Source organism: Batrachochytrium dendrobatidis (assembly GCF_000203795.2).
Source record: "Batrachochytrium dendrobatidis JAM81 unplaced genomic scaffold BATDEscaffold_4, whole genome shotgun sequence".
In the NCBI taxonomy this organism is placed as follows: Eukaryota; Fungi; Chytridiomycota; class Chytridiomycetes; order Rhizophydiales; genus Batrachochytrium; species Batrachochytrium dendrobatidis.
Genome location: NW_006281102.1, coordinates 477,831 through 502,639, shown reverse-complemented (window position 1 = coordinate 502,639; position 24,809 = coordinate 477,831). Strand labels below are relative to the sequence as shown.

General features: G+C 41.5%; 8 protein-coding genes across 8 annotated transcripts; 3 read left to right on the top strand and 5 right to left on the bottom strand.

Moving 5' to 3' along the window:
• Positions 1-47: 47 nt before the first annotated feature.
• Positions 48-2,600, bottom strand: BATDEDRAFT_23922 (uncharacterized protein; the record flags this gene model as incomplete). Its single annotated transcript, XM_006677810.1, has 6 exons — positions 48-1,017; positions 1,097-1,148; positions 1,256-1,340; positions 1,419-1,795; positions 1,912-2,068; positions 2,520-2,600. The coding sequence occupies 6 exons, from the start codon at positions 2,598-2,600 to the stop codon at positions 48-50; spliced, it is 1,722 nt and encodes a 573-aa protein (XP_006677873.1).
• A 219-nt stretch (positions 2,601-2,819) lies between these two features.
• BATDEDRAFT_23921 (uncharacterized protein) lies at positions 2,820-9,506 on the top strand (the record flags this gene model as incomplete). Its single annotated transcript, XM_006677809.1, has 6 exons — positions 2,820-3,090; positions 3,165-4,873; positions 5,157-5,320; positions 5,385-5,762; positions 5,899-6,568; positions 6,651-9,506. 6 exons carry the CDS (start codon positions 2,820-2,822, stop codon positions 9,504-9,506), a joined length of 6,048 nt encoding a protein of 2,015 aa, XP_006677872.1.
• A 334-nt stretch (positions 9,507-9,840) lies between these two features.
• Positions 9,841-11,537, bottom strand: BATDEDRAFT_10391 (uncharacterized protein; the record flags this gene model as incomplete). The annotated part of the gene is made up of 3 exons (XM_006677654.1): positions 9,841-10,232; positions 10,313-10,478; positions 10,530-11,537. 3 exons carry the CDS (start codon positions 11,535-11,537, stop codon positions 9,841-9,843), a joined length of 1,566 nt encoding a protein of 521 aa, XP_006677717.1.
• A 718-nt stretch (positions 11,538-12,255) lies between these two features.
• Positions 12,256-13,265, top strand: BATDEDRAFT_87732 (ribosomal 40S subunit protein S5; the record flags this gene model as incomplete). Its single annotated transcript, XM_006678150.1, has 5 exons — positions 12,256-12,315; positions 12,425-12,429; positions 12,593-12,713; positions 12,779-13,186; positions 13,254-13,265. 5 exons carry the CDS (start codon positions 12,256-12,258, stop codon positions 13,263-13,265), a joined length of 606 nt encoding a protein of 201 aa, XP_006678213.1.
• A 460-nt stretch (positions 13,266-13,725) lies between these two features.
• BATDEDRAFT_87733 (uncharacterized protein) lies at positions 13,726-15,984 on the top strand (the record flags this gene model as incomplete). The annotated part of the gene is made up of 4 exons (XM_006678149.1): positions 13,726-14,059; positions 14,164-14,483; positions 14,582-15,222; positions 15,300-15,984. 4 exons carry the CDS (start codon positions 13,726-13,728, stop codon positions 15,982-15,984), a joined length of 1,980 nt encoding a protein of 659 aa, XP_006678212.1.
• A 328-nt stretch (positions 15,985-16,312) lies between these two features.
• Positions 16,313-16,951, bottom strand: BATDEDRAFT_87827 (uncharacterized protein; the record flags this gene model as incomplete). The annotated part of the gene is made up of 3 exons (XM_006678043.1): positions 16,313-16,345; positions 16,631-16,749; positions 16,903-16,951. 3 exons carry the CDS (start codon positions 16,949-16,951, stop codon positions 16,313-16,315), a joined length of 201 nt encoding a protein of 66 aa, XP_006678106.1.
• A 2,521-nt stretch (positions 16,952-19,472) lies between these two features.
• Positions 19,473-21,621, bottom strand: BATDEDRAFT_33069 (AMP-activated serine/threonine-protein kinase regulatory subunit SNF4; the record flags this gene model as incomplete). The annotated part of the gene is made up of 7 exons (XM_006677911.1): positions 19,473-20,387; positions 20,483-20,554; positions 20,623-20,817; positions 20,897-21,090; positions 21,152-21,253; positions 21,325-21,384; positions 21,468-21,621. 7 exons carry the CDS (start codon positions 21,619-21,621, stop codon positions 20,226-20,228), a joined length of 939 nt encoding a protein of 312 aa, XP_006677974.1. The 3' UTR covers positions 19,473-20,225.
• Positions 21,622-22,057: 436 nt separating this feature from the next.
• On the bottom strand, positions 22,058-24,460 carry BATDEDRAFT_10517 (dynamin-related GTPase MGM1; the record flags this gene model as incomplete). The annotated part of the gene is made up of 3 exons (XM_006677671.1): positions 22,058-23,473; positions 23,582-24,068; positions 24,207-24,460. The coding sequence occupies 3 exons, from the start codon at positions 24,458-24,460 to the stop codon at positions 22,058-22,060; spliced, it is 2,157 nt and encodes a 718-aa protein (XP_006677734.1).
• Positions 24,461-24,809: the final 349 nt, after the last annotated feature.

Below are 24,809 nucleotides of genomic sequence, written 5' to 3'. Positions count from 1 at the left end.
TTTAGTTTATTTCTGCTAGATTGCTCCACCCTTTGAGCAGACAACGTTTATCTGTTTTCAAATCGGTTTCTTCTGTTTAGAATTTCAGAAGTAATGGATCCTTGGATTTTGGATGCAACGTCAGAAGGCTTGTTTCTCACAAGTGCAGCAGCAGCAATCTCTGTTAAACGCGGCATCTTTTTCACTGGAGTCATCACTGGCTCTGTATTCTTGATTCCCTTGGATTTGCGCTGTTTGGTTGGCTCATTGCTGTCTTTAGCAGCACGCTCTGCTTCGACCTTTTGAATCAATCCAAGCTGCACATCACCCGTTGTTATAACACGGCTGCGATCAAAACTGGGCCGTTTTCCTGCATTCAGTTTCTTTATTTCCTCCCTTGTCAACTGTGCTATAGGCTTATTCAGCTCGGACATCATTTCCTTGGATGCATGCAGTCTCAAGGCTAGAGTTTTGGGAAACTGGTTATACTTTTTACCATAAACAGGTTCGTGGATATTCAGCCCTGTAAATACATGCGATGTTTCAGGAACCCATGATGAAGTAATGAAACCAAATCCAGCAAGTTCCAAGTTATAGTCCTTGGCAAATTTCATTGTTGGAGCAACAAGGAAACGTTCGCGCATTTGAAGGGCCATTTCACCTTCGGTCTCGTGGAAACGACTTGATAGAGGCAGATCCTTTTGAGCGTTGGCCATCTGTGCTCGATCTGTTTCTGCTTGTAGTTGCAGTTTTGACATATCGATGTTGAGTGGAGTGGTCTTGTTGGGCTGCTTGAAAAGTGTTACCACATATCGATGTACACGGCGAGGATTGGAGAATGTTGGATGGGGTGGAATATAGGGAAACACTACATTTCCTGGAATGAGATTTTCAGATTGAGAATCGGATTTAGCACGAGAGGCTTCCACAATAGGCGCGAATTTTGACAAAGGATCAATGTTAACAAGTCGTTCTGGTTTGAAAAAAGGTGATACACCACCAGGGAATTCCGCGGAACGTCCAACAGGAATGTCCGTGCTATTGAAGAGTAAATTGCTATTAGATTGCAATACTACACAAGCAACAATAAGCACATTACAGTTGGTTTTAGACTTACACTAGCCAATGACACCATTCTTCGTAAGATTTTGTATCCAGATTAGGACGGTCTATATTGATTATTTTTCAAATATATTAGATGACGAATCTACTGCTTACGCTATTGTAAAGGCCATACGCCTACAAAAATAAGAGCGATTAAAAATGCAAGACTCACCAAGATCAGTCATTAATAGAGTATAATGATCAGTGTTTAAAGTATCAAAATCTCTAGTAATAATTATTTCAGGGGAGTACAGGCACTAGATTTGGTAGAATCAACGAGTAAGCAGCCAATCATTGCCGGAAACACAAGTCCATAAAGCACTAAAAATAAGTACCTTGGTAGGATCAACATGCTGACCAAAAGGAGCAAGCCAATTTGATTTGGGAAAGTTGATATTCAATCCAAGAGTTGGAACAAAATCAGCAGGAAAAACATCCTTCATGAGTTTCCATTGCTGGGCACTTTTGAGAAGCTTAGGTCGTAAATAATCCCTCCATCTGCGGTTGATCATTGTAAAAAACACATCTTCGCCAAGCTGCTCTGAGCGCTTACCAACTATTGAATAGATTGCAATTAGTATTTCTGCTGATCCATGACTCGGATAAAACATGTATACTAAATGGATACCTTTTCCATCATTGAACAAACGATGAGTTTCAATGCTGGATAGATCGTATTCTACTTTACTGCGACGTATCTGGAGCTCTAAATCTAAAAATAGATTACAATGGCGTTGATAAGAGATTGCCATATGACAGCATGGTTGAGAAATTGCTACAGCATTATTTGAAAGAAAATACAGATCGGTTCTTTAATACAAAACAAACCTAAAGCAGCCTCTCCTTTTACAGACTTGAGTTGTTCAGTGAGATTGGAAATACGACCTTGAATTTGCAGTCGTTCCTGATCAAGAAATGCCGAAGCAAGAAGGTGTGCTTGATCCAAAGCGGTTCCAGTGCTGCTGACTGACAATGAGCGAATAGTCTGTTTATCATTACATAGTTATATATAGCCATGTGAGTAGACCATGCATAGCCGAATCCAATGTTGAAGATTCCCATTCAATGAATCAACACCAACCGTCAATGAAATAGTTCTGCTCATAGACAGTGTTTTCAATGAAAAACACTGCATCATGTATAAGTGATGTGAATGCTTGCTGTAAAGATTGTCTGGACAGCAAACCAATTAGCAATCCAGCAGCACAAGATGCAAACAGCCTTTGAATCGTTGAATAAAAAAATTACAAATTATCGAGATTCAAGCAATGAATTTGTACACACTGCCAGATGGCATTGAACTGGTTGGAATTGAAATGATAAAGTTGGAATGTGTTCAATAGTTATGAATCTTCAACTACAGTTGTGTGTAGAAACAGCGTATGACTTAAAGACTCGTCTTTCTATTGACCGTGTAAAAGGCTCAACTCGCTTACGTGGATATTTCCATTGTGCACAAAAAGTCTTGCTTTTACAGCTGTTTCAAGCTGGTTATTTCCAAGTGATGTTCTGCGCATTCAACCAGTCTTTCTACATCCACCCCTTCAGTTGCCTCCAACTCGCTCTCCATACTTTCAACAAAACCATTTTATGCTTTCAAAAAAACGCCATAAGAATCTCGCTTTCCATTTTATGCTCAATCGCCACACTTTGCATTGACTTTTCCCAACAGAATCTCTACGTTCAAGTTACTCTCATCAGAAATATTTTGATATTCAATCACTTTTTATTCATTTATGTCGTTGGCTGGTGTGCATTCAACTAGCATTTCCATGATCGCTGTGAACACCGCATTACAAACTACAGCACCACATCCTGTAACTGCACACCATTCTGCAGTTGCTCAAATGGTCTTGGGAATCGATGAATTGCTAAACATGATTCTACAGAATGCTGATATGTCTACAATAAAGGCATGTGTGCGCTGCTGTCGGAGATGGCGGGCAATTGGCAAGCCATCACTATGGAAGCAACTCGTTTTAACCACTTGTGGTCAAGATCGGCCTAGTACGTTTAAACACTCTCCATTTGAGAAATATCGATTAGTGTGTTTAATCCATGTATTGAATGATCATGTTTAGAAGGATTTTTACAAAAAATAATTCGCAAAGCCGAAAATCGTATATATCTTGATCTAGACAGCTTGGGAACAATACAGTCAATTCCCAAAAAGTTTCTTCAAACTTATCCAGACACGCTTTGCTATGTCCGTCATATCCAACTCGACTTGGCCATGCCATACAATCGATCATCATCGTTCCGTGACTTGTCTCACTTTCTTGGTCAGATATACATTGTGGGTATTTTAATCTCACTGTGTCCTCAGCTTCGATCACTTGATGTCCGTGTTGGTCTGTCATACAAACACATGTTGACTACACATCCGCATAGTGAAACAACTCGAATGATCTTGACAAATCAAACCACTTTGGAAGATGCACTCATTCCTGCCTCAGTTGAGCCAGCAACAAGAGCCTATAATCCTTATAGTTCATCAGATGACATTTTTGACGAGGCAGACGAGGAAAGTATCATCAAAAATGTATCATACGTGCTGATGCCAGCTATTCGTATACTAGATGTATCGATCCAAAAATGCAATTTCCAATATGCAGTGGATGTTGCATGGTCATTGAATTTCCCATTTTCCAAACCATCACAAATTATCATGTCTGCTGTGATGACTACATCTACTTTGAACGATGCCAACGATTTTGTAGAGCCACCACACCATATGGATGGCAATACGACCTTCAATCAAATGCCCAGTCTAGCATTGAGTTCAGATCTTTCTGAAATGCCCATTTCTTCTGTCATTGCATTCCCAACGCAGTCGCGGTTTACAGCACGGATTTCCAGATTCGACATGCTGGATGCATCATTAACCAATCCAGCTCACCTCGCCAATCTATTAAAGCAACTTGTTTTCCTTGAATCATTTTCCATTACAAATGCAAGCATGCCAACCACAGTCATTTCAATGCTTGAACGTCATGCATCCACTCTTCGCTTGCTTGCACTAAAGTCGCTCACCATTTTTGACGATACAACCTTTTTCAATTCATTTCTGACAAAATCCAGTCGTCTCGAAAAGTTGGATATATCAGGCTCACTCCACACCCCTTCAGCAATCATGTTTAAAGTAGAAATATACCCATTAACCATGCAAACTGGATTTGCATGTACAAATCTACGATCACTCAATGTGAACTATATCCCGCATCTTGGAAATGATTTTTTCTCCTGTCTAGGAAAGAGCTGCAAGATGTTGCAGGATTTATCATGCAGACACAACCCTCATGTGACTGATGGGGTATTGTCAAGACTTGCTAATGAATGTCGATTTCTTCGTCGACTAGATCTCAACGGCTGCGTATCAGTGACAATCGAGGGAATTACTTTATTGGAAAAAGCAGCTTTACTCTGTCTGGAATCCGTTGCGATTGAAGATATTCCAAGAGTGTTGAATGCTCAATCAAAAGACCCAAAATCAATCTACAAAGAAACCCAGATCGATATCATCGACGCCATTGTGGATCTGGCCATGGCGTCGCCAAAACTATATCGGGTCGAGTTTGGCAGGCCACGCAGAGGATTCAACCCGAGTATGTGTTCGTTGTGGATTCTTCAACATTTATATTGCAAGATCCACTGTGATTGCATAACCCAGAGGATTAAAGAGCAGTTTAAGCAGATTCCTCAGCGCAACGAGCACATCAAGAGCATGGTTGCGATGCTCTACAAAGAGTATCAACATGCATTGGAATATAGAAAACATAAGCTTGGATCAGTGAGTCTGCAGAGAGATGAACTGGTGTTGGTGAATACCGATCGATGGATACTGCAGTTGATCCGGAATGCAATAAACAGTCCTTGAGAATGCTTAGGCTTTGTTCTCGATTGTCAGTTTCTTCCATAGCCTGAAACTGGTTAATCCTGCAAGCATGATGCAGGGTGTGAGAAGAGCTATTATCAGGAATGGCCAGCAACAGCAGCCTCTGCTTCCTCAGCCCACACAACGACCATCCAGAGCAACATCCCATTTCTACACGCAGTCTCGTTACTACGAACAGGACGATGAATCTGACGACTACGTCTCGGAAGACGAGCCATCTGTGCATGGCAGACACTTGGGATTCTCTAGTCTATTTGCTCCCAAAGGCTCAAGAAAGGACGACGAACCAACCTGGAGAGAACAGCTGTCATACAAACTGGACAGTTCTCATCTAGCAAGATGGTAACTATTTCAATAACAACCTCGTCCAGCTCTCGTCAATTAACTTGCATTCTTATACATGTAGGTGGGATCTCGTTGATTCTGTGTTCAACATGGCATTTGTTGCAGTTTATATCACCATGACTAGCTATACTATGGGCAGCAGGAATCAAATCCCTCCTCCACCCCCTCCTCCGCAGATTCTCGAAGATGTTGATTTTGTCATTGCATTGCTGCTGTTTTTGCAATGGGCTCCTAGACAGTACATCTCTCTGGATCCAATTAAAGCTTTCTCGTCCATGCTGACCCTATTTTCTCTCTCGACAACCCTGCCTGTGATCTGGGCATATCTCTGGCAGGAGCGATACGAAAACTCGTTTCTAGAAGGCGGCTTGTTTGTGTTTCTGTATCCATTAAGATTCTGGCGATTGCATATTTCCATTAGCAGATGTCTAAGACCTGGGTGAGCATGCATTGATACACTATTTGTTTGACGACACTAATGAATGGGTTTTGTATTTGCATCCCTTTCACCAAACCAATTTGCTGCGATAACACAGATGGGTTTTATTAAACTTTACTTTTTATTGTAACAATAGAAAAAATGTCTTGTTTCGGATCTCTCCTATCCTTCAAAAGACGCTTAATATTGGTTTATCCATCTTCAATACACTGTTTACCGTGACCGCATGGGTTCACATCTGTCTCTATATCATTCAAAAATACTATGATCTCAGTTTCTTTGATGTGTTTTACACTATTGCCGTAAGTTCTACAAGCGGTCTGAGCACTAACATTGTCCCAGACAACTTTTTTAGTCGAATAATCACTCTCTACGTCATGATTGTTGGCGCCATTTTCATCCCTACATCTCTCTCGGATCTCATTATGCTCATTCGTAGCAAAAGCAAGTACGATAGGCGCTATAGTCAATCATCAAATCAAAACCATGTTCTCCTTGTTGGTCATTTTGATGTAGCCAACTTGCGTGATTTTTTTAGAGAGTTTTTCTGTGAAGACCACGGCCATAAGACAATGAATACGCAGATTGTTATGCTTAATCCCGAGGAACCGAATGAGGAGCTACAAGCACTTTTGACCGATCCAATCTATAGTAGTCGTACTCAGTATGTCAAGGGAAGTGCCATGTCGTTTCATAGTCTACACAAGGTTAGTGCTAGTCATGCCGAAGCTGCATTTATTTTATCAAGCAGAAACCGCGACGCCGATCCTGTCGAAGAAGATGCAAAAAGTGTCATGCGTGCATTGGTATGTTTATCACACTATAAGCCGAATGTGTCGAGTTTCAACTACTAATGCCATTATTTTGGTTATTGATGTAACGCATTAGGCATTGAGAAAATACCACGATTCACTCAAAGTGTTTGCTCAAATTTTGCTTCCAGGAAACAAAACCCATCTGGTTCACTTGGCTGACCATACCCTTTGTATTGACGAATTTATGATGGGAATGCTGGCTCAGAACAGTCTTGCTCCAGGATTTTCAACCTTTATGTATTTGATAACAACATCTATTCCTGATCGCGCTATAAGCAATTTGAAACTTGACAACCAATCTCAATGGGTTCAAGAGTATTTTGCAGGCGCAAGAATGGAGCTCTACGCTGTTAAACTTTCTGCTAAATGCTATGCTGGTGTAAAGTTTTCTGCTGCGGTTGCACAAATTTATAAAGAGCATCATGCAGTCATGTTTGCACTGGGGTTTGAGGACTGCGAGGATGATGATGGGGAAGCTACGAATACGAAATCTGGGCGGGATCCTAAGCACAATATTGTATTCAATCCATTAAATTATGTGTTGAGGGGTGGTGAGATGGCATATATACTGACCACGCATAGTCACATTGCCTCAAAGATTGCTTCAAATGGGCTGTTATGGAGTTCTGAGAGTTGGACTGGAGAGGGCGTTTTAAATTTGAATGACGAAACTACGCATTCAGATTCGGACACTGGGGATCATACTGTAGCTGGCTCGAATATGACTCCGAATGAGGTTGATCAATGGGTAAAAACTTACTTGGCTGAGCTAGATCGCGTGCGACAGCTTGAGGAACAAGCTGCTGCTGTAGCTACAGAAGCGACTAATCATGTTGAGGCTGTCCAAGCACCGCAATCCGTATCATTTGATCCATCCTGTGGCATTTCTCCACCGGAAGATTTAAACGGCCGTAGATCGATGAGTTTTGGTAGCGATGCGGATCCTAGCACATCGGTTTCTTTGACTTCGCCACTCTTTGGTAATTTTATTTCAAGAAACTCTATAGTTGAACATGATGATAGTCAGGAAAGATCGTTTGGTTCCAGCAGCTCGTTGTTGCAAAATTATGAACGAAACAGTAAGAAACGCGTCAAGGCCATTGATGAGTTGATTGTTCTTGGAAACGGTCAAAAAGATGGACCAGTGGATGTGGAGGAAGAGGCACCTACAGCCGAGCAAGTGCTAAGTAATATTTCTAACCCTATTCTACCAGAAATTCAGCCCAAGATTGACACTCTGGTATCTGAAGATGATCCGGTAGAGAGTGTTACGGATCACTTTAGTCAATCCCCTGCTCCCTTGTCATCGCCACTTAAAACGGCTACAAACGAGAAAAAAAAGCGGTTGTTTTCTCGCATATTCGCTGGAGCTTCATTGGGACAATCAAATGGCTCCAGCTCTACTAAACCCTTGAAAATCACTGCTTCAACTGATTCTGAAAGCATCAGCGCATATGCTAGCAATGACCTTCAAAGCGCACTGTCAGATACTGAATTGGTGACGCCAAAAGCATCTGTATTATCAAATATTGCAACCCCTATTCCACCAAATGCGGTCCGGCCATTATCCGCTCAAACGCCTTTAACACCACGTCAATCAACTCCAACAGCATCGCAAGTTCCAAACGCTTCTCCTACCGTGGAAGTAGGATCCGTTCCAGCAACACTTACAGGTCACCTTCTTCTCTGCTCACTCGCAGAATCGTTTCCAAAAAATCTAGCTTATTTTGTTGCTCCTTTTCGCCATAAAGATCATAAATGTCCGATTGTTCTCCTTTGCTCTGGCCCACCTTCAGATGAAGAGTGGGAAATTTTATCAGCGTTTCGCAACATATACTATATCGTTGGTACACCATTGCTTCGAAAGGATTTACGCAAAGCATTGGTACAGCATGCATCTCGTGCAATTGTTTTGGTCAATCCTAGTCAACAAAGCATATTAGACCGATCTGCCGATGCACCCGCGCTGCTTTCCTTGCTAAATATTCAGGCAATGTGTGCATCTTCTTCAAAAACGCCAAAGGCGTTGTCCACAAATCAATCTAGCCCGTCTAATAACCAGGAACAGACCAATGCACAGGCATTTGCGCGGGTTTCCAAAATTCCTCGACCACCAAGTAATTTGGTAAACAAGGGAGCTGTTCAGTATGCTTCTACAGCGATACCTGTTACATCAGCTATTCCAGATACTCGTACCACACCATCACAGAAGCTATTTATCATGGTCGAGTTTGTTCATCGAGAAAATATGAAGTTTGTTGGAGCATCAAACAGCGTTTCCCCATCATCGAACCTACCCCATCCACAGACGGGATCTGGTAGCGATGTGAATGACATTCACGGACAAAACATGATTCCGGCATTTGTGGGTGGACATGTTTTTTCTCAAAGCTTGTTTCACTCGATTCTCTGCCAAACGTATTATAACGAATATCTTTTACGTGTACTGAAGATGTTTTTGTTCAATGGAACAACGGCGACGACCAAAGTTCCTGTAGGGTTTGCCAGTGATGGGATGCAAGGGTCGATGTATGGCGGAATGGGGCAGACGGCTCAGTCATCGTTTGAGCAGCTTGGTCTAACTGATGATCAAATTGCAATGCATGACTCGGACAACCACGGAAACTTTTACCAAGTTCATATGCCGTCAGATGGCAGATTCTCTGGCTTGCTGTATGGATCATTCTTTGGGTACATTGTGATGCGATATGGTGCAATACCATTAGGATTGTATCGTCGCACGGTTGATCGAGGCACCACTTACACCGGGTCGAGTGCATTTGGAAATAGCCGGGAAACTAAATTCAAACGGAATAGGACACCTCAAGTTGTCAAGTACGTGCTTGTAAATCCTGCTCCAGATATTGTTATCCATCGAGATGACTCAGTGTTTTTACTTGCATCAAAACGACCCAATTGGGATTCTTGAGTGATCTATATGCTGCAGACTGGTTTATTATAAAATGAATTATTTAAAAATTGACACTATTCGCTCATCGAGTCTTGTCCGCCCGAGGGTTTCACCATCTGTTTAATGGATTTTAAGCCGTGTATATGATTTATGTCAACAGTAAAGGTTGCTAAACCTAGAGTAGCTTGACTAGAACAATCGACAATCTAAATGACAAGTTTAGATTCTCAAAGCGGCTTCAAACCAATCCGCCCAAAACCACTGGTTTGAAATACCAATCTGAATAAAATATTAGCCGAGTATCTATTGAGTTTGAAAAATCTCTGGTTATAAAAAAAGGTTCGCCATTGAATTATTTGTTATACGTTCCGCTACGAGTGAATGCAATAGATGAATGCAATGAGTTGGATCCTGTACCGACTTCATGGTTTCCCCCTCTACCTCTATTACCACGCTGGAACCCAAGTCCAGTACGCCCTCTTCCTCTGCTTCCCCGACCTCTTCCACGATCCTCCCCTCTTGCTCCACGACCACCTCCTTGCTTCATTTTGCGAAACCATGGATTTTGCATGGCCAAGTTTACCAATGCTTCCGTTGGGGCTTGATTGCCGTTTTCCATCAGCTGAACCAGATCAGATGCAAACCGGTCCTCCTGCATCGTGATGAGTGTATATGCTGTTCCCTTTTCTCCTGCACGACCCGTTCGACCAATACGATGAACATACGAGTCAATATCCTTGGATACTATATAGTATTGTACGAGGTATATGTGACACCAGCGTTAAAATCAATCAACCTGATTTGAAACAAATGAATTGACTCACCATCATAGTTGATGACAGTCTTGACACCCTTAATATCCAATCCTCGGGATGCAACATCTGTGCTCACAAGCACTCGCGATTTGCCACTTTTAAACTCCTTGAGAACTTGATCTCGTTGAGCCTGCATAAGATCACCATGGAGTGCGCCAACAACACTAGCAATTTGCTGTTGATTTGGAAAAGGATTTGATTCAGAGGATAGAATCGATCTGCCTACAGCCGCACTCAAATTGGAAGCCAGCTCATCTACACCAGCCTTGCGCGATACAAACACAAGAACAGGTCCTTGAGCAACGAGTCTAGGTAAATGGGCAGTCAGCCATCCAAACTTGACGCCATCGTTTTCCAAAACCACAGGAATCTGAGTAATATCACTATTAGACTGGCCAACATTACCAATGGAAATACGAGTAGGGTTGTTGAGTAACGCGCGCACAAGATGTTCAATGCGCTTGCGAAATGTAGCACTAAACAAAAGAGTTTGACGATCGGGACGGATATGGTCACAGATGGATCGAACTTGAGGTTCAAATCCCAGATTCAGCATTTGATCTGCTTCGTCAAGGACAAGGTATGTAACACGAGTGAGGTTGGTAGCCTTCATTTTAATCAGATCAATGAGGCGGCCAGGTGTAGCTACCAGGATTTCGACTCCCGCACGAAGTTCCTTAAACTGGTCGTTTTTACTTACTCCGCCGTAGAGAACAGTGACTCGGACGCCTTGATAAGCTTTGGAGAATTTTTTAGCTTCGAGATAAATCTGATGGGCCAGCTCACGAGTTGGAGCCAGAACCAATCCAATAGGACCATCACCACGCTCGAGTTCGGGCTGATCCATAAGATGAACCAGCATTGGCCACAAAAAGGCAGCGGTTTTGCCGCTTCCAGTCTGAGCAATACCTATTAAATCATGGCCACTCAATGCAACAGGAACAGCCTGACGTTGAATTCCTGTTGGTTCGGTGTAGCCATGTTTGATAATACAATTGAGTAGCGATTCATCAAATCCAAAGTGAGCAAATGAGATACAAGGCCGTGGTACATGCTTGCCAAAGACACGCATATCGAGTTGCTGACGAATCGTCTGAACTTGCGTGTCGCTCAATTGAGATATATCTTGATGTTCGGTATAAAAGTTTTTGGAAAAGTCTGGGTAATCCATGGCTGCATGATCAATAAAGGGCAAAGGATCGATTTCTTTTTTGGATCCATCAGCAGCATGCATTTCATTCAATCCCAGATTTCGCATTTCCTGAGCATCAATAGCTCGCGCAGTGGCATAGACTTCCTCATCCGAATCTACATCACTTGTTTGGTGAATCGCTGACGAGTTTCCAGCACCAATCTGAACACCTTTTGATTGCAGATGCTTAACGTAGCTTTCAATATGATCATCTTCATTGTCAAATCCATCAAGAAGTTTATGTGTAGAAGGATTGGAAGATGGCTTAGTAGCTTCAAGATCCTTCATGAAAGCATCCAATGGATTTTCTTCATCATCCGACTGTTTGAGAGCAGCAGTAGTAGATGCAGTGGACTGATCTATACGGGCAACTTTGGATCCGGTAGTTGACGAGCGAAAAACGCCTGTATCTGAATGAGAATCAGCTGCATCATCGCTGTCATGATCGAGCGGTCTCTTGTTGGACAAAGTCTTGAGCACCAACTTCTTTCCAAACATGAAGACGTAAGCGGAGATTGGCATTGAAAATACGGCACGACGACTCAAAGTGAGTTTAACACGTGATGTATGGATTTGATCACGTGTATTTTCATCCAATTTCAAGACTGGGACGGCTGCGACTCTGCTTAACCGGCACTGAATCAATGTATGTCGCTCCAGCTGTTACTAATCCATCCATCCACGGATCGGGATTTTGTGCATCCATCCGTATATGCATTGCAATAATCTGTTGGACTAACCAGTCTTTTTAATCTGACAGATGTCTGCTAACTGGGACGAGTCCGAGGAGACCACCACTTCCATCAAGCTCTTCAACAAGGTGAGTTCTAAACCTACAATTTAGCTGACTGGGAAGAGCTATGACTTGAATGGAAATTACTGATTGTTTGGATCAAGCTTACTAACATGTTTGAATGTGTAAACTCTAGTGGAGGTAACATTAGTCTGAGATGCAATTCATATCTGGAAAATGTTGAGCAGCAGCAACAGTAATGGCAGTGATGTTTGCAGTGGGAACATGCTGCTCCTCAAATATCTGGATCTTTGTATTTGAATTACTCAGTGTACTCATTTCGACCTGTTTGTTTCATCTTTAGCTATCATGACATTGAGGTCAAGGATATCTCTCTCCAAGACTACGTCATGGTCAAGACAAACCCTGTCTACCTTCCCCACACTGCTGGTCGTTACCAGGTCAGGCGCTTCCGCAAGGCACAGGTACGTACGATTCTTGATTCCATCCATCACTTGAAGTATTGAACTAATCTAACACTGATCTTTAGTGTCCTCTTGTTGAGCGTCTTGCCAACTCTCTCATGATGCACGGCCGCAACAACGGCAAAAAGCTTATGGCTGCTCGCATTGTCAAGCATGCTTTTGAGATTGTTCACTTGCTCACTGATCAGAATCCCATCCAGGTTCTTGTTGATGCCGTTCTCAACACCGGTCCTCGTGAAGATTCAACCCGTATTGGTAGTCAAGGCACTGTCCGTCGTCAGGCTGTTGATGTCTCTCCTCTCCGTCGCGTTAATCAGGCTATCTGGCTTTTGACCACTGGATCTCGTGAGGCAGCATTCCGCAATGTCAAGACTATTGCAGAATGTCTTGCTGATGAGCTCATTAACGCTGCAAAAGGATCATCCAACTCTTATGCAATCAAGAAGAAGGACGAGCTTGAACGTGTTGCAAAGGTAACCGTAGTACTAGCTTGCCTTTATCATGACCCAAGTCGTGTATTAATTTATTTATTTTACATAGTCCAACCGATAAAGGATTATATTCGCTTGCATGCTCTTTGTACTTTTGGAATGAACCCGGTGCAATGTTTGAGGTTAATTTTAAATTAGTATTACTGTTTTGAATTTATTTGTCGAATGGGTTACATACACAGAATAATGGAATGTATTTGGAATCCTCCGAGTGATGTTTTGACTAGTCTTTGCTTATCCAAGTACAAAATGAGTTGATAAACAACTGTGGCTTTAAAGATGTACAAGTTAGAATTATGTACATTACCAATTCCAAATATACTTGAACATCAGATAACACTACAAACACGCTGTTGCGTTTGACCAACGCCAAGCAAACTCGACTTTTGATACCAACACTCGACTACTGATGGTAGTTGGCCTGCCGTAAAACGCGATTTGATTAGAATCTTAACCTCCGACTTGACTCGCTTCCCAATAGCATTATATTCTGCAGGATCTCATAAGAGTAGTTTTTAAAGATGATGGGTATCAGTGCACTCCACACTTACTCTCCAATCAAGTGTGGTACTTCAAATCAGGCATCTCCTATGGTCGGACTTGAGCATTCAACCCATTGCATAAGCTCACACTCTTCTCGTAAGCGAAACCGACGAGAGAGGTCTGAGCAAACTACTGCTGATCTAGTCGCTCTATCCCCTTTATCTGCCAGACTCGGAGGTATTGCCAATCATAACCACACCAACGCTAATGTAGCCAATTCTTTGTTGCTAGTAGAAAAGGAAGAAGACCAAGATATGGAAGTAGTCGCATCTTTAGATGTATTTCAGTCCAGTGGAATGGATATCGATAGTGGTGAGTATCGGACTCTTGTCAACAATCTCTAGCACTGCATACTCTTGTCAAATCATTCCAAGTCAGATCTACATGCTAACTCACTACTTTGGTTGAGATGCAAGACAAGCTTGCCGCCCATTCCATTTATGCATTGACATCTACGCAGTTGTCAGCTGCTAGAAGTTTAGCACGCGACCGGCTTTGCAAAGCGCTATATCTGGATATTCAAGTGCCTGTTGAACCCGATGAGGATCAATTCACTACAGAATCTGATTCAACTATTTCCTCTCGTAGGTTTCATTTAGCTACTCCATTGCGTCGTACTAATCGCAAACTACCTGTTCAAAAAAGACACACTGCGTCGTTTTCTCTTAGCATGGGTCGCTCTTACAATCCACTTTATGTTCCTGACGATCAGCCATCCCAATCCAGTTTAAAATGGGTAATTCAAGTATTTTGTATTGATAATAGTTGTGTAGATTTCTGCCATCGTTTTGTTGCACATTGAAATCACACATCTAAAACATATTTGGATGATAGGACAATATGGAATATACGTTCAACGTTTCTGCACCACTTGCTCAAAATCTCCACCAATCATTAACAACCTCATCATCTGCATTGCCTTGGCAACTTCCACCAACACAAGCACTTACCACCACTGACGGTACTACAAAGATATTTGTCACCGATCATTTCCCAATTCCGGCATTTGTTTTTTATTGTTGTCGCTATGTACTGAAAGAAGTGTGTCGTGTAGGAGCACATTCACAGAGTGTTGTGCGTGTGTTTAATACGTATGATGACAAGGGGTTTAGCAATAAGTCAAGTGAATGGAATGCAGTGGTTGAAGCAGTAAACAAGGATGGCTTATTAGCGTTTCTAGAACATTTGGACTCTGTTTTGATAGATCCATGTCGATCTGGGTCTGAAACCTCTAATTTACTAAACCATTTGGGTATAATGAGAGGGATGGAGTTTGGCCACGAAGGAACATCACATTTAAAAATTGGACTGGGAGTCTTGCATACACATTTGATGTCTCAAAATCATTTGATACCCAAGGTGCTGGAACCGGTATTTCAAGGAATTCTGGCTGTAAATCAAGCTACTGGAACCGCACCATTACGTCGAGATTCTACCATTCGAACACCAAATAATGCAACGCGTCGCTTACTCAGGTAAAAATACTGGATAGTTGGATATATACTTGCTTGTTTATTGTATTGATATACTGTTTAAAACCATGATGATTTAGGGATGCGTTGCTGCTTGTTCCATCAGCTGAACGTAATCTTCTTCAATTCATATCGTTATTTGGCACCTTGTTGACATCAGGTGGCTCAGACTCTCTTTTGTCTTACGATGGGCTTGGAAGTAAAGGCCCGACTAGATCTACAACACCATCTTCATCAAACTACTTGCTTTCCAGTTCTCCTATACCAACTCCTATGGCTGAACGATCGATCCAGTTTTCACATATTGCGTCCTATTTTGCTCCGTTTATGTGCGAATCATCAACACATCTCAATCAACCTATATCCTCAACTACAAAACCACCACCGTGGGCTAGCGGAATCATTGAACTCTTGATTATATGTGATACATCTACTGAATCCAATGTATCGATTTGGACGTTATCAAGAAGTGCAATGCACGAAATTCGATCACAGATGTTGACAATGAGGACGCCAAGTCGGTTCATGGTAGGCGGGGTCACGCCGAGAAGACAAGCTCGGTACACGGCAAGTAAAAGAGATTTATCATCTGCAAAAAAACGGTTGTTTAAAGGGATGAATGGTGGTAATGGAAAAGGATCAAGTGTTGGTTCACCCACTGGTGATGTGTCGCGATCTGCATCACCATTCACTGACACTCTACTCTGCGAGACTTCGGATATTGATGGCGAACAGCGGAATAAGAAGCGGCGCAGACTAGCATGATGTGATGTAGTCATGCGTATACGTCTAATGCACTGTTTCTGCAGACACGGACTGCATATTCAGGAATGAGTATAATTGAAAAAATACCAAAAACCTGGCAAGGACGATTTGGTATTGAAATAAACTTATCCGTCAAATCAGTTCCATTTCATAGCAGTGGCTATTGTAATTAGGCTCACAATTTTTAAACTAAATGTCGCACCATGTTAATGCTATTCTCAACTAGTGATGGACTCTATCTCAACATATTACACCAACTTATACAACTCATGATAACAGATTTAAAAAAGGCGTAAAAAGTCTTAATTATGTGTGCTTTAACAATGGCCTAATGGAGCTTGGCAAAGATCTTGGGAGTGGCCTATATAAAACAAACATGTCAAGATATTTCAAAATCAGCTCAATGATTAAAGTAGTGGTAAACAAGTCGACGAGTTTTAAACCAACTTACGCAATGGTTAACACATTCCTACGCAATGCCAGTTCAAATCGAATCGAAATCAACCCATACAAAGCGGTTGCCATGATTTAATGTAAAAGATCGGTCAGTTCAAGCACAATGAATAATAATTCAAGAATATAAAAATGGTCGATATGTATACAGGTCGAATTGCCGCAGCAAGCTGTTGGGAATGGCTCAACATACCATTAGATCAAAGAACTCTTCCACACAGGTTTCGTCGCCTGCCTCGCCGCCCTCAACTCTAGCAGTGCAGGAATCAAACAGGTTTTTGAAGGGGTGACAGTGATGAGACTCGGCGCATTCTATAGTTTACGCCATCATTCAAGGTTACAAGAGCCGTGTGTTATATGACAGCAGGTTGTATCAGTGACAAGACATTCGTTTTCTTTTGGTAGTGTCAAGCAATGAATGTGCCCACAAAAGCCTCGCACGATACAATAAAGACATGCACAAACCTTCTTCGATGATGGGCTTTGGGTCTTCTACTCCAGCCTTTTCGTCCATTGTTGTCGATGATGGGCAAGTGTCCGTCAGATAAGCAGTCAATGTGTTGCTGAAGATTTCTATTCAAAAAACGAATTCAAGCAAAAGAATAACACGTGATCACACCATACATTTGGCAAGCTTTATTTCTTGGCATCAACGATCTTCTGAACTCGAGCTAGATCGAGCAGTTCCAATGCAGCCATCAGTGACTGATAATCATCCCAATGGGTGCAACACTGTGACACGGATATCTACATGGACAAACTATATCAGCCTAACATCATCTAACCGCTCAACATCATGTTTCGTCATTACCCGAGTGTCTGTATATCTCGCCGAGACTGAGAAATTCAATGCAAGAGGCTTGAGCTGCAAAAACGCATATCGCACTGAATGTAAACAGAATTGGTCAATCTTACCAAGTGCGCGAAGCTGTTGAAACAGCGACTCTATAACTAGATCTACTAGTACACCAACTGATTCTGCATACATCTCGATAGGCGCTACCTTCTAAACAAGCCATTTGATTTTAATATGTTAGACCCAAAACTCGCATACTGGCCATACATATTCTAGAAAAACCCGAGCTTTCCAATATAACCTGCCTTCCATTCACGAGCAATGCCATTTATTCGCGACACTAATCGTTTTAACATGATGTCCGAGTTGGTGTGCTTGAAAGACAAAGCACCTTCAAGATCAGGATAAATAGAAATTTTGATCTTGTCCTAAATACATTTTAAATTAAGCCAACTCTATTTGTACAGAATCGTATTAAACTTATCCTACCATATGATCTAAAAATACGGATTCACCCATTTGACGAAAAAATGGGACCATATCTGTAAACGTCACACCTATATCTGAATCTTGAACGGATGTCATCAATTTTGGATTCAGTAGTCCAAGATATTGACAAATAAATAGACAGTCACAGTAGAGAGTCATGACTCGCATAGGAGTCTGTGACTGAACATCTGAGCTAGAAGCCAGCTGCATAGACTTGGCGCGGTACAGTTCCAAAATATTCTTGATGGTTTGCAGCAACTGCATCGTATCCTGTCTACTCACATTATGATTCATAATGTGTGCGAGTCAAGTATACAGTAAGTAGAATTCAAGCATATGAATAATCAGTAACGTTCAAACATACCTTTCAATATCTGTAGAGACTGGCTTGATCATATCTAAATGTTGACTAATAGCCTCGACTAAAACCAGTGCACGCTGTGATATTTTATATTGACGAGTTTCAAAATCTTGTCGGATAGAAAACAGACCACCTTTTCCCTGCTTTCCTGTACTTGTAGTTTCACACGACAATGAACCGGTCATCCCAGGTAGAACTATTTCAAGCATGTCAGCTCAGTTCTTATCATAGTCTAAATATTAAATATATCAAGCCTACCATTATGCAAGAGTTCTGGCGCGGCTACAATATTATCGTCAATGCCGTCAAACACCTGAGAAATATTTGACAACACTCGATTGGAATCAGCAGCAATATGTCTGCAAAACAATGTACGCGAGAAATTACAAAGAGAAGGACACTCTTGATTCCACAGCCCTGTACATTTAAAATATGATTGTTCATCCAAAGAGTGTTAATACACTAAACAGGAATAGAAAATGATGGCAGAATACACACCTTTTTCTTCAAGTGAGTTTTCAAATACAATGATGGAATCTGCTGCAATGGGAAGCGATTTTTCAGTCATGAGATCTTCAGTAATAGCATGTCGCATGAACTTGACCACTGAATCAAATATGGCAGTATAAAGTATAGACACAAGTATATGCGGAGGCTGGAACGAGCTTGTAAAAGCGTGATCTGTAACAAACGTCGTCACCAATACAAGCCGCTCCAATAGTGGATCTAATAAAAAGCATGTGAATATCGATAGATGCAGTAATAAAGTTTTATAATCGGATCATGACAGAATATTCACCTATGCAGGAATAAAATTCTCGATCAGTAATTTGGCTACAAGTAGAAATCAGTGCTGCAGACGTATTGGTTTTTTTGATAGTTAATGGGCCTGTGCATACTGTGTCACAATCCAAGATAAATGCTTTTACAATATTTTTAGCGAGTGTTATCATGCTTGATTCAAGTAATCCAGAGGTATCAAGAGCCAATAACAGATCTTCCAGAGATATTGGATTATCGTGAAAGTTTAGCAGAGAAGTCGCTAAACCATCAGAATGGAATGTGAGTGGAATTCAGACTCGAATAGTAAACTGCTCGTATACAAGCAATACATACATGCAATTGTTGATAAAACCTGCAGCTGAGTGTTGCCATGTCCAGACTCTTTGAACTGATAGGCAGATTTAAAGATATCGTTGAGTTGAAAATGAATGGCTGCCTGTCGATCTATACATTCTTCCTAATACAGGACATAGTTAGTTTAAAAAGAATGCGATATGGACTCTTGTAAGGACTCGAACACATTTCATAGACTTGATGAGCGTACTTGTAAGATGTCGTATGTTCGACGATCGGAGAGCAGCTTCTTTCCACTTTCAAAATCAGCAAGGATTGTCATCTACAGCACAAGACAACAGTTGTCCGATTGTATACAAGTTAGCAACTCTCGATTGAGTATGTTTGAACCAGCCATGATAGACTGCAACTCAAGCATGTCCGAACCATTTCTCCAAGCGACACAGATGCTCCAACAAGCTCACCAGACCGTAAATACTGGTCAAAGCTGTCCAGCTCACGATGTATTTTGACAAGACTGGCAACAGCATCTAGTTTCTGTTCAGCACTGGGCAATGGCACAGACAGTCTCTCGAATTCCTCCAACAAGCTTGACAGATCTGCCTCGATGTCCGCATCCATCCAAGGTTCGTCTGCTCCTATCAAGTCATGGATTCTATACAGCAACATATCAGCCAATGCAATCGCCGAGTATCATGAAATGGTACAATCTTATTAAGCCAGTACCTATGTATACCAATATGAACTCTGGCAGCCAGCTCATCCACTGCTGCGAGTGTTGCTGTCATGAATCAAACTAGAGGTTTAAACTGAAATTGTTTCCATTTGCCATACACTGCACAACCACTAATCTTGTATTCTAATCTCAGACACGTTCTGGTTTAAACCCAATTCTACATTCCAGAAATGCAACTCTACATGTCAATCATCAAGAATCCAATCAACTAATCAATCCAAAAAACAATGCTGTCCAGTAAATTTAGCGGATTATCATTCCATAGACTGTTATTATGTACTTTGACACTCTTGGTGTTCCATTTTACGTGAATACAGTTGTAAAAACTATTATAGAGAAATCAGGAATGTAAGGATATCTCGCAAGGAAATCATTCCATGCAATCGATCCCCGTCCAAAACCACAAACCGATGTACTGTCACAGTACATAATGTGTCCAGTACTCTTCCAAGTGTGTCTGTAATGGCACAAGAGTGTATTCCCTCAAAATCCTACATGTCAAGACATTGAAATGGCATCATGAGCACTGGAATCATAACATAGATCAACAGTAGTCGTATATGCAAATTGATATAAAAAGACCTACTGGTGTACGGCGTAACAGGGCTTCTTGAACTGACATGTTCAGATTATAAAACGACCTATCTTTAGCCAACATCTACAGACATGTACATGTTAGGATTCAATCGTCTTTTCAAGCAAAACTAATACAAGATCAAAACTCACCAATGCATCGTACTTTTCATATACATTAACAACTCGTCCATCCCCATCAACAATTGGCAATGAGGAGATACGTCGAGTAATAAGCTTCTTGAGCACGTCAATTAATGTCGTATCAGGTGTGGCAGTCTCAATATTAGCATAAGTACCGATTCCAAGCTCTTGTAACGTCAAATCCATCTGTGGAAACTTTGATACCTACACATTTAAATTCAAACAAGTTGCTTTAGCCAAATCTGCGTATGCTACAAGTAACTGTTGAAACACAAGGCTTTACATTGGCAGCTATAAACTTCAAGATTTTGTTTTGGGTGACCACTGAAACAATGATATCGGCATTGTCTATGCGATCAATGAGTGGCAGTCGATGCAGTTTGTTTTCAATGAGAAGCCGACTAGCTTCATACAGTGAGTCCATTGGGTGGATCGTGACAATATGAGGAGGCAAACATCCAATCTTTTGTTCAAGTGCTAGTGTAATCAATTTGTATTAGCACTTGTTATGAAAACTACAAAATCTGTAATACGGCACCTCTTAATGCAGATATGTCTAGTATATCAATCTCTTCTAGTGCTTCTTCATATGTTGCATTCCGACCGTGATAATACAAAATCAGTTGGATAAAATCTGTGACTAGATGTTGAAAGAGCATGAAAACAATTAGTCTTTTGAATCTAAACTTGGAATCTGTTGGTCATTCTTACCCGTCAGCATCCCAGCAAACTCCTGGGTAGCAGAGTCCCATAGTGGTGCAGATTGAACACCTAAATTCCGTTGCGCAACATACAAGTATCACTCAGCAATCGTATACTCTGAGCCAACAGTCATTAATGAACAGATAATTCACCATGTTGGATCAATGCAGTCAAAGCCTTTTTAAGCAGCAACGAAGTGTCAAATACAATAACTTTGAAACTAACTGGAAGTAAGTCGTAGCATGTATGTTTACGAAGTGCAACACTGGGGTATACTGGATCTTTATCGAGTGTTTCAGTATCCATGCAAATGTTAGCATTGGTTTATCCAAGTCATCAAGGGTGTCAATGGTTGACACAAGTTGGCCAGATGCAATGTCTAAAACACCAATTTAAATGCACCGTAGCTCGATCTTGAATACTCAACAAAAACAAGTACCTATTGCTTCGTTAACTAGCAACGGCTCAGACATGACAGACTGAATTCAAACTTTAAATACTCGACGCACGAACATCAACACTTTCTAGTTTAACCAAAAAGTGAAGGTTACATCACGTGCTAGTCAGATTCATCCAAACTGAATCATCACTCGTTAATGATCAACTGGAGTCAATGGAACATGCATTCATTTTTATTATTAAAGCAAAAACTGGAATTTCAAAGTGAAAAAAAACTATGTTGCTCTTGTGAACTGGTCCGATATGGCATCTATCATATCCAACCAAGATCGTAGATTTCAAATTACTTGCCATTCCGAGTCAACGTCTTTAGTTTTTCCATCACAACTTCTAGCGTAGCTTTGCGCTCAATGGTGTCCAAATGCTTCATCACTGACGGATTTTCTCTTGCAAACTTGCGGATCTGTGCGCGCGACAGTCCATAATACATTCGGTTGTCCATCTCTCTCGGCATGTGGAAAAAAAACTCGCTGAGGAGTTCAAGATAGATGAACATGACTGATGTGTAAGCAAGCTTTTCTGATACAACCGACAGATAAACTTCGGGACATGCCACTTTGTTTTCAGGAAGTGAACATTGACGAGATTTGACTGCTGTAAGACGCTGTTGTATTGTGGCTAATCCTGATTGAATTTGCAGTGCTTGTCGAGCTTTTTCAAGTAGTTTAGAGTTGGCCAGTGGATTGTCTGGCAAATCATCTGAATTAGGTAATAATGAAGACGATGAAGACATGAGGTTTGAAAACGAAAATGAGGACGTAGAGGGTTGTGCAGGCGCTGCACCAGAATCAGAGGATGCTGCCTGAACAGCTGCATCTCGCTCCAACTTATTGACTTGCTTAATAGTGTTTCGAAGACGACGACGGCCAATCGTTGATTTAATTTCTTGAAGCTCGGCTTGCTGATGAATAATTTGTGATTCCAGCAAAGTAGCAGCACGTTTTTGGCCATCATGCCACTCCAAATCCGTGCAGTCCACTTCAAATTTGTACGGCTTGATTGTATTCTCTACCTGATCCACAGTAGTATGAAACTTGGATCGCAAAATCTCGGCGCTAAACTGTAAAATCTGTTCACGTGCTTCATCATGGAAACTCCATGGTGGGCTAGAGGTAATGTCTTCCATCTTGGAAGTCAGCAAATTCACAACAAGCTGAACAGTAGACTTTCCAACACCACTCTTTGTTAATAATGCAGAGCTGATGTCAAGTTTGTTTTGCCAGTACGGAGATTCAAGAGCTTCGCGTGGAAGTTGTGATAAAAATTCATCGCTCCAATAGATATCTGAACAAATCTTGAGCATCTTGCTTTCTAGCATATCACGAATGTGTTCTCGAACTTGAGGCTTGCCAAATTCTTGGGTAAATCGCCTAAAGTTTTGCTTGAGAATATCCATACTTTCTGCAACATACGACTCGGCAGTAATACTACGGTCATTATACTGCACTTTAAACTCGTAACGAGCATTGTCTAGTTCAGATTGGCAGGCATCAACAATCGAGTGAAGGGACCGCCCCATGTGCTCCTCAAGAACTTCGACCAAACGACGTCGCAATGTAGCAGTGCCAACCATGGCATTGTTGAACTCGGGATGACTGCGAAAATAGGATTCTTGGCGAGTAAGTGCCTGTGAAAAGCTTCGTGACGATGTTTTGTTGACCACACCTATGTATCCAAGAGCCAGTGGGTATGATTTGTTCTATATTCAAAACACAGTACAATCAATAGTTGATAAAAGCATAATGGTAAGTTATACATTGGATCTGTCAATCATACTCATTTAAACCAATTGGTGGAGCCAACTCACCTCAAGGATATTCACGGCAGCCTGAGGCTCGACCAAATCCATTTTGGTAATCACACCAATGGTACGTAGTCCCAAAGGATCGATTTTACGACTCGCTCTCAAAGCTTCTGAATTTGCAAGATCCACATCGGCTGCACATACAGCAAGGATGATATTGGGTTCCTGGATATATTTCTGACATAAAGCCGCAATCTTTTCCTTGAGGATAGGTGGTTGATCTTTTGTATGGATCTGGATATAGCCTGGCAAATCAACGAGAGTCAGGTCAGGAATATTTGGGGAATAGACACGAAGTTCGATGGGTATTTCGGAAACACATTCAGCGTCACTGACAGCCAGGTTGAGATCAGTGAGAGTGCGACGAACTTGAGAGAAATCTTTTATTTTTCCTAGTCCTAACTGTGGAAACTCGCTATACTCTTCCTTGGAGTCTGGTGTATGGATCAGTGTGAGCTCAATAGGGCGACGCGTCACCATATTCGCACCCCTGTCAGAAATAGAAATAGATTGAATAGTTTAAAAAGAATTGAAAACATGAATAGATAAACCAGTAGTGAGTATGAATCTAGTCAATATTCAAGGAAATAATTAGATATTTCCAATCATGTTGTAGACATAAACTTACTTTGGCAAGAATTCGTGACCTACAACAGCTTCAAGAACAGAGCTTTTTCCTGAACTTTGTGATCCAACCACAACAATACTGGGTAGATTAAGAGCAGCTGAAGCACGGTCAATAGTTTTGAGAAGGTTGCGAATATCAATCAGCTTGCTGGTCAAGCCTAGCAGGTCTTGATTGGAACCAGTGTTATCCTGACCAACACTACTAGAAGCAGATGTGGCGTTGTGCACACCAGTTTTGGGATGAATTGAAGCCATGGAAGCATCCGTTGAAAACTGGACAGACGAGGTTCCAAACATGGCTTCTCTTGCAGTATCGACAGTCTGCTTAATCGAGCCCATATTAGCAGAAGGAAAGAGAGACACATCAGGCATGACATCAGGCAGGTTCAAAGCAATGATGGGATCGGTGGAAAGTGCACCGTCTTCAGTTCCGAACTTCCAAGAAGGAAGTTTTAAACCAGACAGGTCGATTTCAGATAGCCATTGAGTAGCATTTTCGGCAGAAGTCTTGAGCCAATCGGGGACCAAGTCTTCAGAGAGTTTGGTAACTTTATAGTGAATGTAAGCAGATACGCCCATGCCAGCACTAACAGCAGCGACAGGT